Here is a 15,492-nt window from a genome sequence, read left to right as displayed (position 1 = left end):
TGGACATGGAGCTGTTAACCACCACTCTCTGAGTGCGGCCGTCCAGCCAACTCCTTATCCACCGAGTGGTCCGTCCATCAAACCCATGGCTCTCCAGTATAGAGAGAAGGATGTCATGCAGGACAGTGTCAAATGCCTTGCACAAGTCCAGGTAGATGATATCCGTTGCTCATCCCTTTTTCACCAATGCTGTCACCCCGTCATAGAAGGCCACCAGATTGGTCAGGCACAATCTGCCCTTGGTGAAGCCATGTTGGCTGTCACCAACCACCTCCTTACTCTCCATGTGCCTTAGCATGGTTTCCAGGAGAATCTGCTCCATGACCTTGCCAGGCACAGACGTGAGGCTGACTGGTGTGTAGTTGCCTGGGTCTTCCTTGTTCCCCTTTTTAAAAATGAGGGTTATGTACCCTCTCTTCCAGTCATCGGGAACTTCTGAAAGTTTGTGCATAATAGTAAAATCACCCTGCTGAAATTATATGTACATCATACATGAGCAGAATTAGGGATACACGTAGAGAGTAGACTATTTGGAAGAAAGATAGTTAAAGAAGATGAATGCTATAAACCTATTTATTTCTGTTCCTTCCACTTCCATAAGCTTCCTAGGTGGGGACAGTTGTTTAAGAGAAAATGATGAAAGTTAGACAAGATTTATGTGTTTCTTATTATCTAAGTTGTTCAAGACAGTGTATTTAGTAGTTGATTTTCAGAAGTCTTGGGCATCAGTACCACTAGCCACAATAACAAGTGTGTGTGCTTATTGTTGCCCTGTCAGCATGTGAAAGAATGAGCTCTGCTGCAGATGATGGGGGTCTTTACCTTTCAGTCTGTCCATCTGTCTGTGCTATACTAATTTTTATAAGCCTGTACAAATGTTTTTCCATGTTTTCTTCTGCACTTTATGTTCACAGTGACTTAATTACTCCAAGAGTGAGTATTCCAGAAAAGACTGGGAGGAAATTAATGTGCTTCTAATCACTGAATCATTTGGCAGGTGTTAAGTCAAAGCACCTTGTGCTAAATAACGCGCAAAAAAAAAAAAAAAAAGTATGTGTTTGTGTTATTTCTTTTCCTTTTCTTCCCCAACCAATAGGTCAGACCAGTGGTCTTCTTACAAGTAACCTGCAGAATATTTTTAAATACTGACTGTATCAGTCATTTCCCCACTGGTTATAAAGGGGAATTAGACATGGAGCCTTCCTGAAGATATCTCTTTATAGACAGTTGAAGTTAGAGTTCTTAAACTCACCTGAAATCTCACATTTAGTCCTTGCTTCTGTTATACTGAGTACAAACTATAGTTAATTATTCATTTGCTTGCTGATTGCAAAGCTTACTTGTGTGCTTTATATGTGTGCACGATAATAATCTTGATGCAGGCACATGTATTTGCATACTTATCACTTGCAAGTATTGTTATTTATTAAAGTATTTTATTTCAATAAAATAATAACATACAAAACCTATATTCTAATACCTGTTTACATGTATTTAACTTGCTTCTTAAATGTATATTTTTTTTCTCTTGTATGTGTGGATGTTATAGTTGAAAAGAGGATAACAGAAATTTTTAATAGGGCATATGGACACAAAGAATCTGGTTTGAAATTAGTGGGGAAAGCCCTTAAAACTTCTTGGTAGTATACATATTACAGAAGAAAATTACAGAAAAAAGAGTTATTTTCTTTTTCATTTTATGCCCACAAGACCTGTTACTGACAACATTACTATTTTACATGTTTACATAAATTTTCTTACATGTTTCTTATGTCAAGAAAAAATGCTGAAAATCCTATTAGAAAGTATTATCCATTCAATGACTGTCTCATTAGTATAGTCAAATATGAATTGCCAATAGATTGCAAATCTTTTGAGAAGTTGAAAGTGCACATCTCTCAATTTCCAAAGGATACAAAGCAGCAAGTATCATTACTTATTGTGAACTCATTCTGCTGTACAAGCATGTAGAAATATATCAGTTTATTTGAAAAACGTGGCTCCTTGGTCTCTTTTAGATGATCTATGTTAGAATGTAAAACATTCAGTCACCAAGACATAAAAATATTTTAGCAGTTCTTACAAAAACTTTACAGATCCAAGAGAAAGAGATCTGAAGCTAATTTTGTCCCAGTGCATACAGCCCATGCTTATTTGTCATTCTAGGCTCTTTGAAAGTTCATGTAAGTTTCTGATACCTCACTATAGCCACATTATCCAAAAGCTTTTATTTTTATAGACATTGATATAATTCTAATTAGGTACAGGTTTTTTTAATTAGAATGTTTTCCAGTACATAATATTGACTTTTTTTTCTCTACAACTGTAGGTTTCAATAGCACATAAATGGTTGCAAGACAGAATGAAAATACGAGGAACTCTCATTTTGAATTGCATTGATTTAATTAACTAGGTTGTGTTATGGAAGTTTAAGATGCAACAACTGCAGAATGAGTATTTGTTGACATTTACATGCATTTAGAAATCCATTATAGAATCTGAACATTAACTCAAGAACCATTTTATACTTTTAATTACTCTTTGGTTGTTTAAAAATGATTCTGTGTAAAACATATAGATTATGTTTATGAGCTTTAATTACTTGAGATTTAGATAACAGTAACAGAGTTTTTGATGTTTCCAATGTTTTCACATTACCTTACATTTTAATATTAAAACATCTGTTAATATTTCCATGTATGTACTGAAATAGTATTAATATATACTTTTGCCCTTATTTTTTTTGAGTCATCCCAAAATATTTTACCACATCACTTTCAGAAGCTGAAGACAGATTATACATAATTTATGCACTCCGTCTTCCATGGCAGGTAGATACAAAAGGACAGTATTACCTTTTCACTAAGCAGGGCCCATCCAATCAATACTTACAGTATAGTAGGTAATATAATTATTAAAGATTATTAAACACTATTTGGAGTCTTATGGGATGGCTTTTAATCCTTTACTGCTCAATATATCAGCTGCAAAAATTTTTTTTTTACATTCAGAATAATTAACCCCTCATGGCTTGTCTTGTGAAGTTTTTATGGGAGTTAGTGGTATTGCTGTTTTAATAGTATTTCCCCATCTGTAACAAGCAGTGATATTAATAAGAAATTATATTAGTATAAATTTACTTATCTAAGTGAGATCATTGATAGAGTTGACCTATAACTATATGCTATATATTATGTTTTCAGGACCTATTCTTTAGACTGGACATCTAAAGTTTTGCAAATACCTCAGCTGGTATTTCTTTTAAAATGTCTTTAGTTTTGTCTGGCTTTCTATTTAAAGTTCATACTACAAACTGCCAGAATACACAGAAGTTACAACACAGGTTCATGCTTTTTTTTGAATTTATGAGAAGAAATTACCTCAATTTTATTTTTTTTTTTTCAGCTTGGTGGCTACAGTTCTGCCTTACTTGGTGGTTTAGAGTGTTATAGGATCATTTCTGAGGCCAAGGTTCTATGACCATTTAAAATGAATCTGTGCAGCATCAGAACACCCAGCAGTGAAAATCTGATCTGAATCTGGCACGAACACATGATTGAATTTTCAACTGAATTAATGAGAGCATACAGAAGGAAACTTATGTGCATTTTGTGCTTTTATGCCAGTTTTATATATGATTTGGCATAAAGTCAGAATTGCTTTGACAAACAATAATTAATCCAACCTAAAGCTTGTAAATCAAGTGAACCTATCAAAAACTGTTGAACAAATTTGCACTACAGGATCACAGTATTAAGGGCTGTGATGTTACATTTCTTTTACTCTAAGTTAAATTTTTAAAAATGTTTTAAAACTGTTCTCTTCAGCCTCCATGGGTAAAGTTTTAATTGCCATAGTATATTTTGTGCCAAAGCACGAACAGGGTCTTCGAAGCCAGAAAGAAAAAAAGGAAGGAATAAAGCCCTGCAGCCTAATTTCTTGAGTGCTCATAGGGGACCTATATTCTGGTCCCTAATAAGAGCATGCTTATATGTTCTACTAAGACAGACATAATGTAACTTGCCTCAGCATTCCTTTGTGTAGGAAGTGAAATTTGGATAAGTACCATAGCTCATAATTCAGAGTGCCTTTGTTGCTTTTGTCCACTTTCTAGACCAAGAACTCATAACTTTTTTTTTTTTTCTCTCATACTCTTCATAGAAGTCCTAGTATTGAACTTAAGGTTAGAGCTTCCAAGTAGAGAGTAAATACCTAAAGGCTGGCAATATATACCTTTTAGGTGCTTACTTTTTTGTGTGTCTGGCCTTCTTCCAGAAATAGTAGGAGGAAATTACTTACTTTAGATTACTTATTTTGCATATAGCCACTGAAGATTTACACACAATGTAAATGCACATAAATATATATACATGGTAAGTAAACTGTAATCTTCTTTTCAAAATAGATGAAAAAAACATTTGTAAGTATCTCAGAACTTCATCAGCTTCTGTTAGAAGTCCACTGTACTGTACAGAATCCCTGAGAATTTCCTTTGGGGACACAAAATAAACACTCAATTCTTCAACCTTCATATTGAAGACAAGGAGGGTACAAACTTGAGGCTGAACTGAAATGTGTTTTTCAGGGATGCACTTAGCACACTCCACCCACCAATGGACACAAAAGCTAATCCAAAGTAAAAACACTTCAGTGCAGAAAGCTTGGATATCGTGTCCTCACCTTCATTGTTTGACTGCCTAGATTTTCCTCTGCTATACTGCACTACTTACTAATGTGGATAGAACCACAGTACCCATCCTAATTAAACTGAGTTGAAAGAAGTAGTAATTAATAGTCTACATACATTACAGACATGTCAGTAATTTTTACCCTGGCAACTGGTATTTCTACATTCCTGATTATTTATATCAAATATGACAGAACAAATCATGTTGGATAAATAGTGTCAGGAGGTGATAGCCAATCATCAAGATGTATTCTGGCTGTTTTGGTTTTAATTTAACTGGCTTTTATCCATTCATTGTTCTGATAATCCTGTAATGAAATTGGAGAATAAGATAATTGGCAGCAGTTTGCCAGTACAATAATCTTTTGCAGAAGTAAGAACATTGGCAGAATTTTTCTGACTGCTGACTCGTTTCAATGTCAGGTAAACCTAGGTGCTGTGTATAGAGCTCATGCCCATATTTCCTCCTTGTGAAAGTTCACAGCATCTACTTAACACTGAAGTTCTGTTGCAACATTTCAACAATGAGATTTCACAACAATATAGTCTTTTATGACAGATTACACCAGATGTACAAGAGCATCAGGGAAAAAGGTAATGGAAAGTTCTGGTTTTTGTGTATGATGGGAAGAAGAAGAAATGACTGAAGAAGAACTGGAAAGGCAGCTTGCCTGGAAGCACACAGGATTAGATCCTGCTCTGTTTACACACAATTAGCAGCACCTACTTGCATGTGAAATATCCCAATTTTTAACAGACCTACTGAGAAACAGATAGTCTTGCTAGTAGAAAAGTGTAGTCAACATGTGGCCACAAATTATGTACTGTCATTCTTATATTTTTCCTAGACTATTCAAAGTGACATTTAAAAAATTTGGTATAAAAGCCAACAATTAGTTTGTTGGATGTCCTTGCAGGGAATATTCTATTTTTCAGATACAAAAAGCAATAATACTTTGTATTTTGTCATACAGGATGTTTGTACCTAATGTTTTTTCCTAGGCATAATATTGTGAAAACAACCCTAAAAATTGAGACTATCACTGAACTGTTCCTGAATTAGTAACAATTAGAAAAAAATAAACTTAACATTAATTTTGCAAGGTGATCTTTTGGTAGAAATATCTAAAAAAATCTAAACAAAACAGCAAATATTGAAGGGTTTAGTGTCTCAACAATATTTAAATTTAGATTTTATAATTTTGCTTCCATTTAGATTTTTTTTTTCTGTATTAGGTGTGAAATAGGTAACTGAATTGTGATACCCAAGACAGCAAGTGGTTATATAGAGTATTTGTAGAGTATAAGGCTCTTGAAGAAGCAGGCAAGCTTGTGATAGTGCTACAAACAGGTGAAAAAGTTTTTCCACATTTGGAGAATGATGGCTCAAGAAGAACTGGGTGGGGAGAGGTAGTGAGAGACTGTGTAGCTTGGTCCTGAGCAGGGCCAAACTATGACACTCTTCCAGCCTCCTGCATCTGCACATTAGTGAAATCTGGGAAACTGGAAAAAGTCCTTAGCTTATTTAGCAACAAAAACCAACAGTGTATTATAAAGTTTCTTCATGTACCAAATCCCATACTAAATCCAAAATACAGCGGCTACTGAGAAGAAAATTAGCTGCATCCCAGCTGAAACCAGGACACTTTCTTATTAGTATTTTATTTCTTTATAAACAGAAACACACCTACACAAACTTCTGTAATTAAAAACTATGTATTTTAACATGTGGATTCTAAGATATATACATACTACATGCTTAGCAATATAACAGAAGTAATTTCAAAACCATGTTAGTCAAAATAATGTCAAAGGCTAGTAAATCATTTTACAGATTGGATATTCTAGGCTTAAAATAAACAAAACCCAACAATTTTTTTTTTTTTTAATGTGACACTTCCTATATACCAAATCTCATTCTACGTTTTGAATTAAATTCAGTTGCCAGAAAAATTTGGTTTAGAAAAAAGTTTTTCTGTAGGAGCTGCAGTAAGTTTTTATGTTAATAAGTGATATCAAGATAATTTAATTTAATAATTAATTTCATATCTTTATATCACATTATATTTAATTCAGTTATAGTATTCTAATGTAGTAGTAAAGTGAATTTCAACCTGTGATCTGTGGGGTCTCATGGACTTCTGCCACAGAGTCTGCAAATGTAATCAAGGAAAAAAAGCTTATTTTCAAGAGAGGTAGACTTTTATAGTACTATTGCTCACTTTGGAGAACTTGTAGCAGTCTCCAAAGCAAAGGGGGGGGGGGAAACCTTTTTTAGTGAATACTGACGGTATAAGTGACTTACAATAGTGATGTGAACTACTAATAGGCTAAGGAAAAACAGAAAGCTCTTTTGTGCTGTTCAGTCCTATTTCAAAGCCAGAATCAAGAAAGTTCAGGCTAATAAGCTTCTGTCAGACTTCTAAAGCTTATGGCAGGATGTCTTTTAAGTCTTAATGTTAGTGAGGTTTCAGGAGTCCTCCTGGATATTACTGCAGGTGAGGAAAAAAATGGATTAGTGTATCTGCCATGTATACTGTGCAAACATATTGTAAAAAGATAAACACACTAAACTTGGTTTTGCACCAACCTTTGTGCCCAATTCATGAGCAAAGAAAACAAAGGCATTTTGAGGACTCAGTTGTTAGAGAACTTTAGCAACTATACAGGAGGAAAAGAAAACTATTAGACTCCTTGCCATTTTTTTAGCTGAGGTTGATCTTCTCAGCACAAGGAGAAAAGCAATGAGAAAAATATGAAACCAATTCTAGTTTGTGTATTTGTAAAATAATGAAAAGTTTTCTATGGCTACTTTTTTTTTTTTTTTTTTTTTTACCATAAAGATATCTGATTCTCTCCTAATTGGTGAAGGACCTCATAGAATCACAAAATGGTTTGGATTGCGAGGGCCCTTAAAGATCATCTAGTTCCAATCCCCTTGCCATGGGCAGGGATACCTTACAGTAGATCAGGTTGCTCAAAGCCTCATCCAACCTGACCTTGAACACTTCCAGGGAGGGGGCATCCACAACTTCTCTGGGCAACTTCATGTAGAGAATAAGCTGAAAACAGCAAACAGAAGGAAAGGCCAGCAGTCTGATTCAGAATGACTTAATCCACCAAGAAGAATAATCTGAAGTTGAGAAAGATGAATTTGGAACCACTCTTTATATTGGTCCAAGAACTGGACCTCAAGGCAAAAGGGAAGATTTACAATGCATCTTTATATTTTAGCAATGCAATATGAAGAAAATGCAAAGGAAAGGGTAAAATATGGAAAAAAAAGCATCTGCTCAAAGTAGAACTACTAATTTCAAGGAGCACAGAGGAAGCTGTTTATCCAACTCAGCATGTTAATAGGCCAAAAAGGGGAATGCCAACTGAAAATGAGTGTAGGAATATTTCTTCATTTCAGCAGAGAAGAAACTGAAGCCATGCTATCTTGACACTAGGATGGATGAAACAACCCTTGAATTTTTTTCCTGAATTACCACTATGGTCTGTTGGCTTTGTTACGGAGATCAGATGAGGAGCTAAAGCTCCCATATGAGGCCAACTAAGGGGTTGATACTTCCTTTCCTCTGAATAAAAAAGAAGCAGTACGAATTAATAAATTCCTTACTAATATCTTTTAGGATAGTGTAGATAATATGCTTTATGTCGAGAAGCTCAACATGAGCCAGCAATGCACTCCTGCGGCCCAGGCGGCCAACTGCATCCTGGGCTGCATCAAGAGGAGCGTGGCCAGCAGGTCGAGGGAGATGATTCTCCCCCTCTACTCTGCCCTGGTGAGAGCCCACCTGGAGTACTGTGTCCATTTCTGGAGCCCCCAACACAAGAAGGACATGGACCAGTTGGAGAAGGTCCAGAGGAGGGCCACGAAGATGATAAAAGGGCTGGAGCACCTTTCCTGTGAGGACAGGCTGAGAGAGTTGGGGCTGTTCAGCCTGGAGAAGAAGAGGCTCCGGGGAGACCTTACAGAGGTCTTCCAGTACCTCAAGGGGGCCTACAAGAAAGATGGGGAAAGGCTGTTTAGTAGGGCCTGTTGCGATAGGACGAGAGGTAATGGTTTTAACATAGAGGGGGGTAGATTTAGATTAGAAATTAGGAAAAAATTTTTTACGATGCGAGTTATAGAACACTGGAACAGGTTGCCCAGAAAGATGGTGGAGGACCCATCCCTGGAAACGTTCAAGGCCAGGCTGGATGAGGCTCTGAGCAACCTGACCTAGTCAGGGATGTCCCTGCTCCTTGCAGGGGGGTTGGACTAGATGACCTTTGAAGGTCCCTTCCAACCCTAACCATTCTATGATTCTATGATTCTATGATTAGAGGATGGGGACGGACAGGGGACGTTACGGTGGGGGTCTGTTACAGGCCGCCTGGCCAGGAGGACAGAGCAGACGAGGTGCTCTATAGGCAGATAGGAGCAGCCTCATGGTCACAGGCCCTGGTCCTCATGGGGGACTTCAACCACCCTGACATCTGTTGGAGAGACAACATGGCAGGGCACAGGCAGTCCAGGAGGTTCCTGGAATGCGTGGATGACAACTTCCTCCTGCAGGCGATAGAGGAGCCGACAAGGAGGGGTGCCATGTTCAACGTTGTGCTCACCAACAGGGAGGGGCTGGTGGGGGATGTGAAACTAAAGGACAGCCTTGGCTGCAGCGACCATGACATGGTGGAGTTCAAGATCCACGGGGCAGCAAGGAAACTACATGGCAAGCTCTCTGCCCTAGACTTCAGGAAGGCCGACTTGGGCCTCTTCAGGGACCTGATAGGCCAGGTGCCATGGGAGGCGGCCCTGGAGGGAAGAGGGGCCCAGGAAAGTTGGTCCATATTCAAGGAGCACCTCCTCCAAGCTCAGCAGAGGTGCATCCCAATGAAAAACAAGTCGGGCAAAAAGGCCAGGAGGCCGGCGTGGATGAGCAAGGAGCTCTTGGACCAACTGAAAGTGAAAAAGGAAGCCTATGGAGGGTGGAAGCGGGGACAGGTAGCCTGGGAGGACTACAAAGAGGCTGTGTGAGTGGCCAGGGATCAGGTGAGGAAGGCCAAAGCCCTGGCAGAACTGAATCTGGCCAGGGATATAAAATGTAACAGGAAGAGCTTTTATAGGTACGTAGGGGACAAAAGAAAGTCCAGGGAAAATGTAGGCCCCCTCCAGAAGGGAACTGGTGTCCTGGTTACCCAGGACATGGAGAAGGCTGAGGTTCTCAATGACTTTTTTGCCTCAGTCTTCACCGACAAGAGTTCCTGTCCCACCGCCCAAGCTGTAGAAGGTGCAAGCAGGGACTGTGAGGATGAAGAACTGCCCATTGTACTCAAAGAGCAGGTTCGGGATCATCTGAGGAACCTGAAGGTGCACAAGTCCATGGGTCCTGATGAGATCCATCCGCGGGTCCTGAGGGAACTGGCGGATGAAGTTGCCAAGCCACTGGCCATGGTATTTGAGAAGTCGTGGCGGTCTGGTGAGGTCCCCAATGACTGGAAGAGAGGGAACATAACCCTCATTTTTAAAAAGGGGAACAAGGAGGACCCAGGTAACTACAGGCCAGTCAGCCTCCCCTCTGTGCCTGGCAAGGTCATGGAGCAGATTCTCCTGGAAACCATGCTAAGGCACATGGAGAGCAAGGAGGTGGTTGGTGACAGCCAACATGGCTTCACCAAGGGCAGATCGTGCCTGACCAATTTGGTGGCCTTCTATGACGGGGTGACGGCATCGGTGGAGAAGGGACGAGCAACAGACATCATCTCCCTGGACTTGTGCAAAGCTTTTGACACTGTCCCGCACGACATCCTTCTCTCTAAACTAGAGAGACGTGGGTTTGATGGACAGACCACTTGGTGGATAAGGAGTTGGCTGGATGGCCGCACTCAGAGAGTGGTGGTCAATGGCTCGATGTCCAGGTGGAGACCAACAACGAGTGGTGTTCCTCAGGGGTCCGTGCTGGGCCCGGCCCTGTTCAACATCTTTGTCGGCGACATGGACAGTGGGATAGAGTGCACCCTCAGCACGTTCGCCGACGACACCAAGTTGTGTGGTGCTGTCGACACGCTGGAAAGGAGGGATGCCATCCAGAGGGACCTTGACAGGCTGGAGAGGTGGGCCCGTGCCAACCTCATGAAGTTCAACCAGGCCAGGTGCAAGGTCCTGAACCTGGGTCGTGGCAATCCCAGGCACAAATACAGGCTGGGCGGCAAATGGATTGAGAACAGCCCTGAGGAGAAGGACTTGGGAGTGCTGGTGGATGAGAAGCTTAACGCGAGCAGGCAATGCGCCCTTGTGGCCCAGAAGGCCAACCGCATCCTGGGCTGCATCAGGAGAAGCGTGGCCAGCAGGTCGAGGGAGGTGATTCTCCCCCTCTACTCCACTCTGGTGAGAGTCCACCTGGAGTACTGTGTCCATTTCTGGAGCCCCCAGCACAAGAAGGACATGGACCAGTTGGAGAAGGTCCAGAGGAGGGCCACGAAGATGATAAAAGGGCTGGAGCACCTCTCTTATGAGGACAAGCTGAGAGAGTCGGGGCTGTTCAGCCTGCAGAAGAGGAGGCTCCGGGGAGACCTGACAGCGGTCTTCCAGTACCTCAAGGGGGCCTACAAGAAAGACGGGGAAAGGCTGTTTAGTAGGGCCTGTTGCGATAGGACGAGAGGTAATGGTTTTAACATAGAGGGGGTTAGATTTAGATTAGAAATTAGGAAAAAATTTTTTACGATGCGGGTTATAGAACACTGGAACAGGTTGCCCAGAGAGGTGGTGGATGGCCCATCCCTGGAAACGTTCAAGGCCAGGCTGGATGAGGCTCTGAGCAACCTGATCTAGTCAGGGATGTCCCTGCTCCTTGCAGGTGGGTTGGACTAGATGACCTTTGAAGGTCCCTTCCAACCCTAACCATTCTATGATTCTATGATTCTAAGAAAGATGGGGAGAGGCTGTTCAGTAGGGCCTGTTGCTATAGGACGAGGGGTAATGGTTTTAAAATAGAGGCAGGTACATTTAGATTGAATATTAGGAAAACATTTTTTACAATGCAAGTTGTAGAACACTGGAACAGGTTGCCCAGAGAGGTGGTGGACGCCCCATCCCTGGAAACATTCAAGGCCAGGCTGGATGGGGCTCTGAGGAACCTGATCTATTCGGAGATGTCCCTGCTTCTTGCAGGGGGGTTGGACTAGATGACCTTTGAAGGTCCCTTCAACTCTAACCATTCTATGATTCTATGCTTTCTTTAATAAACTAATGCCATAATAAATATCAAAGAATAACTGCTTCTTGGTGTTTCAGTTTCTGATGTACCCAAATTATATATAATTTATCTTTGGTCACTATGGATACATCTAATCGAATTGAATAATCAGAATATAATTTGCACCAAGATCAGATTCATTGGCATTGTATTTTGTTTGATATTTTATATCTCTGTGTATTTTTCTTCTTTCCTCTTCCCATTTCTTGTTGCAGGTTTTGACCTAGTGAAATGTGAAGACCCTGGCATACCAAATTATGGCTACAAGATCCGAGATGAAGGACATTTTATAGACACTGTCATTTTATACAGCTGTAATCCTGGCTATACAATGCATGGCAGTAGTATTATGACCTGCTTAAGCGGAGATCGAAGAGTTTGGGACAAACCTTTGCCTACTTGCTTAGGTAATAAGGATTGTAACAATGAACAATTTCAATCTAATGTTTCAAGAAAAAAAAACAAATATTCTGTCTTTCTATACTTTATGCTTTATGATATGATGGTAGTGTAAACATATTTTAAATTTCAAGTAAAGATTTAATGTAGACATTCAAGTATAACTTTTCTGAAATAGATGGCTGGCCATTAAGGGCTACAAAACTGCTGGAAAACACTTCTTTGTATAAGGTAGCCTTTTACGAAAGGCTACCGTGTTGGTTCTGATGATACACTGGGTCAACAAGCCTGATATGCTATCACAGGCAGTGATATTATGTAAACACTTCACAAGCTAGACCAAGACCCATCATAAAGCAAAGAGAGATTTTTTTTTTTTTTTTTAATCTTGTCTGGTTTCATCATAAATTGTCTCAGCATCTCATTCCTATGAAGGTAATTTCTAATTTTCTTCCCACATTGGAAGATTGTTTTATCCATGTGCTCTTGTCATTGTTGTGATGCTAGGATACCCCATCTGTCACAGCCTAGAGGTAGACCTTTTCTTTAAATATCATGTCTTTAATGTCTAAAACTGTGTTTTATTACAACCAACATAAATATTAAGTAGAGAAGTACTGGGTGAAATGCATAAAATAACTGAATCTGAGTATAGATATTGCTCATTGTACCTTTGCTAGGCAGTTCCTCTCCTCCAGTTTTGCTTTCCAGTCCAGCAATTACCAGTGACTTCCTGAGGTCAAGTTTCACAGGGAGTTCCCATGAGGCCTTGGGAAAGTCTTTCTGTGTGTCTTCTGATGCTTAGTTTTTGCCTCTGCTGCTAGCTGCAGTCAGGCAACCAACTACTTTCAGCACTCACCTGACCTGCAGGATCCTTGATTGTTGCTTCCCTCCCATATTGGGTGCTACATTCTCCATTCCAGGAGCTCCTTCCTGCTGAATACATTCACAGACTTGCCATCTACAAAGGAGCAAACTCCCTTCCTTTCAAAAATTCAGCTTACCCAGAGGGTAAGTGCCAGAAAAACATCAGTGAACAGCATTTCTGCTGTTTTAGTAGAGGTATTATTTTTTTTCCCCCTTGATTCTAGAATTGTATTTGTAAGTTTTCTCTTATCTATATGACAGGTCAAAACAACTCCTTCCATTTTGATTTAAAGACTTTTCCAGGCTCTTTATACATTCAAGCCCTCATGCTCTTCAGTTTAATTGGCTAGCTTCCTTTTCCTCCAAGTTTGCCCTTTTTTAGAGGAGAGCCATAATTAGTCCTACCTCTACCTATCTCCCCATTCAATTAAAATGAAGTCATTAGGCTAAGGTCATTTTCTATAATATTTTCTTGTGCCTGTGTTCATTACCAAGTAAGTATTCATATAAATTCTAAACTACTTGTTGGTTTCAAGTCTATTTGGTGATAAATGTATCTATCTACCTATTTCCTTTTCTTAGTATGATGATTTGTCCTCTGATCTGTATGTTCGATGTTAAAATGTCAACCATATAGTATTAAAAAAATAAAAATAATGTATATTCCTGTCTGACCTGGAGGAAGATAAAGAACCCAAGATCAAGTGAATCTAAAGAAAATTCCAGTCTTTGCCTCTGCAGAACATCTTTCATAACCCTTCTGCAAAATATTTTTTGACCAATATGTGTGTTTTTTTGTGCTGACTTTAGTTTAACGCATCACTGCTATGTAATGCTCCCTCCACTCCTATATCTCTACCTGTATTTCTAGTTTTCCTGATATCAGTATACTTTTAGGCTTCTGTATTCTGCTTATGATTGCTACTCTATCTTTTTTTTTCTTTATACTTTGATTTTGTACCTTGCATTACTATATTTGGTTTCTGTATTTTGTTGCTAAGCTTTTCAAATAACTTGTACCAAAATGTCTTTTTTTTTCTTGCAGATCTCACTTCATCTCTAAGCGGAATTATGTCCAGATATCAAAATAGTCAATTTTCATTTAGTATCCTGAGACAGATTTTGTTTTTCCTTTCCGGCTGCTGAACCACAAAGCTATCTTTCTATGTACTTTTATTTCATTACATCTTTTTATTTATTGTTCTTATTCCTATCTTTAGAATAAAATTTGGGGATTGCATCAGTTTTGTATAAACTCCCTCTTCCTGTTTCTCAATTTAAAACTCTTCTGAAACATTAATTAGCTCCCAAAGAAGTCAAATGTTCACCGTTCTCTCTGAAAATCTTCTAAAGGTGAATCTTTCTAAACATCCTTTCACAAACAGTCTGTTATCTTTAGTAAGTTATTATGCTTTTTCTACTGTTCTGTGCACAGGAAAACTTATGATGATCCCTAAAAACTCAGTTAAGTATCTGCAGATCATTTAACGCTCTCTTTTGTTTTTCCCTCTAGTGTTTTTTATATAATATTTTCTTTCTTCAGTTTTATCTTATGCCATCAGTTTTATCTCTTCCTACTCTGATTTGACTGGCTTCCTTTTCTTCCTTTTTCTTAAGTTGTCACGAACTTCCAGACACCACTTTCTTCCTTAGACACATTTTCTCAATATCCTCCTGTTTGTGGAGATCTATTCTTTTTCACTTGTTGTGTTTTAGATCAGCATTTGATATTTGCTGTTCTCTCCAGTGACATTTACATTCATCATTATATTTACAATAATTTCAGTCACATTCACAAAAAATTTCAAGCCCATACACAGACATATTTCAAAGCAGATTTCTGCTGTGGTTCTATGAATACTATGTAGTAGTATCCAGCAGGATAGGTAAATCAGTCATCTTTTTTCCTCTAGAGTTACATTCCTTCCTGGTAACAACTTTGTTGTCAGCAGTGACTTGATGGCATGCATAAGACTTACTATTTGTTAGGAGTGTTGCTGTTAGATTATTTAGTTCAACTGCCATGGTTCTTTCGTCATCTATGTGACTGTGCTTGCTGTGCAGCTGTTGTTGAAGAGTTCCCCATGGTAGCATTTTTTAATACCACTATGTGAAAGGAAACACTGTAAATTAAGTAGGAATTCAGGTATCTCACCTAACTGAAGAATTATTGATCCTATTTAGTTCAGTGGCACCTGACTGTTACACAGTTCCAGTTTCATCAGGATGCTTCTTTATACTGGCCAGACAACACCACAATGCTCTAAAAAAGCAACATAAGAATGATTTGGCTCT

The 15,492-nt window shown here is 39.2% G+C and overlaps 1 protein-coding gene across 1 annotated transcript in view; it reads left to right on the top strand.

Annotated features, from left to right (window-relative positions):
- CSMD1 (CUB and Sushi multiple domains 1) overlaps positions 1-15,492 on the top strand; it is a 1,203,024-nt gene that overhangs the window by 969,785 nt on the left and 217,747 nt on the right. Inside the window, exon 24 of the mRNA XM_086744017.1 lies at positions 12,147-12,338. Coding sequence (XP_086600143.1) covers positions 12,147-12,338 — 192 coding nt within the window. The remainder of the gene's footprint in view (positions 1-12,146; positions 12,339-15,492) is intronic.

This window comes from Chlamydotis macqueenii, chromosome 3, assembly GCF_036417535.1.
Source record: "Chlamydotis macqueenii isolate bChlMac1 chromosome 3, bChlMac1.mat, whole genome shotgun sequence".
NCBI lineage: Eukaryota > Metazoa > Chordata > Aves > Otidiformes > Otididae > Chlamydotis > Chlamydotis macqueenii.
The sequence above is the reverse complement of the archived record's forward strand: the minus strand, read 5'-3'. Positions and strand labels throughout refer to the sequence as shown.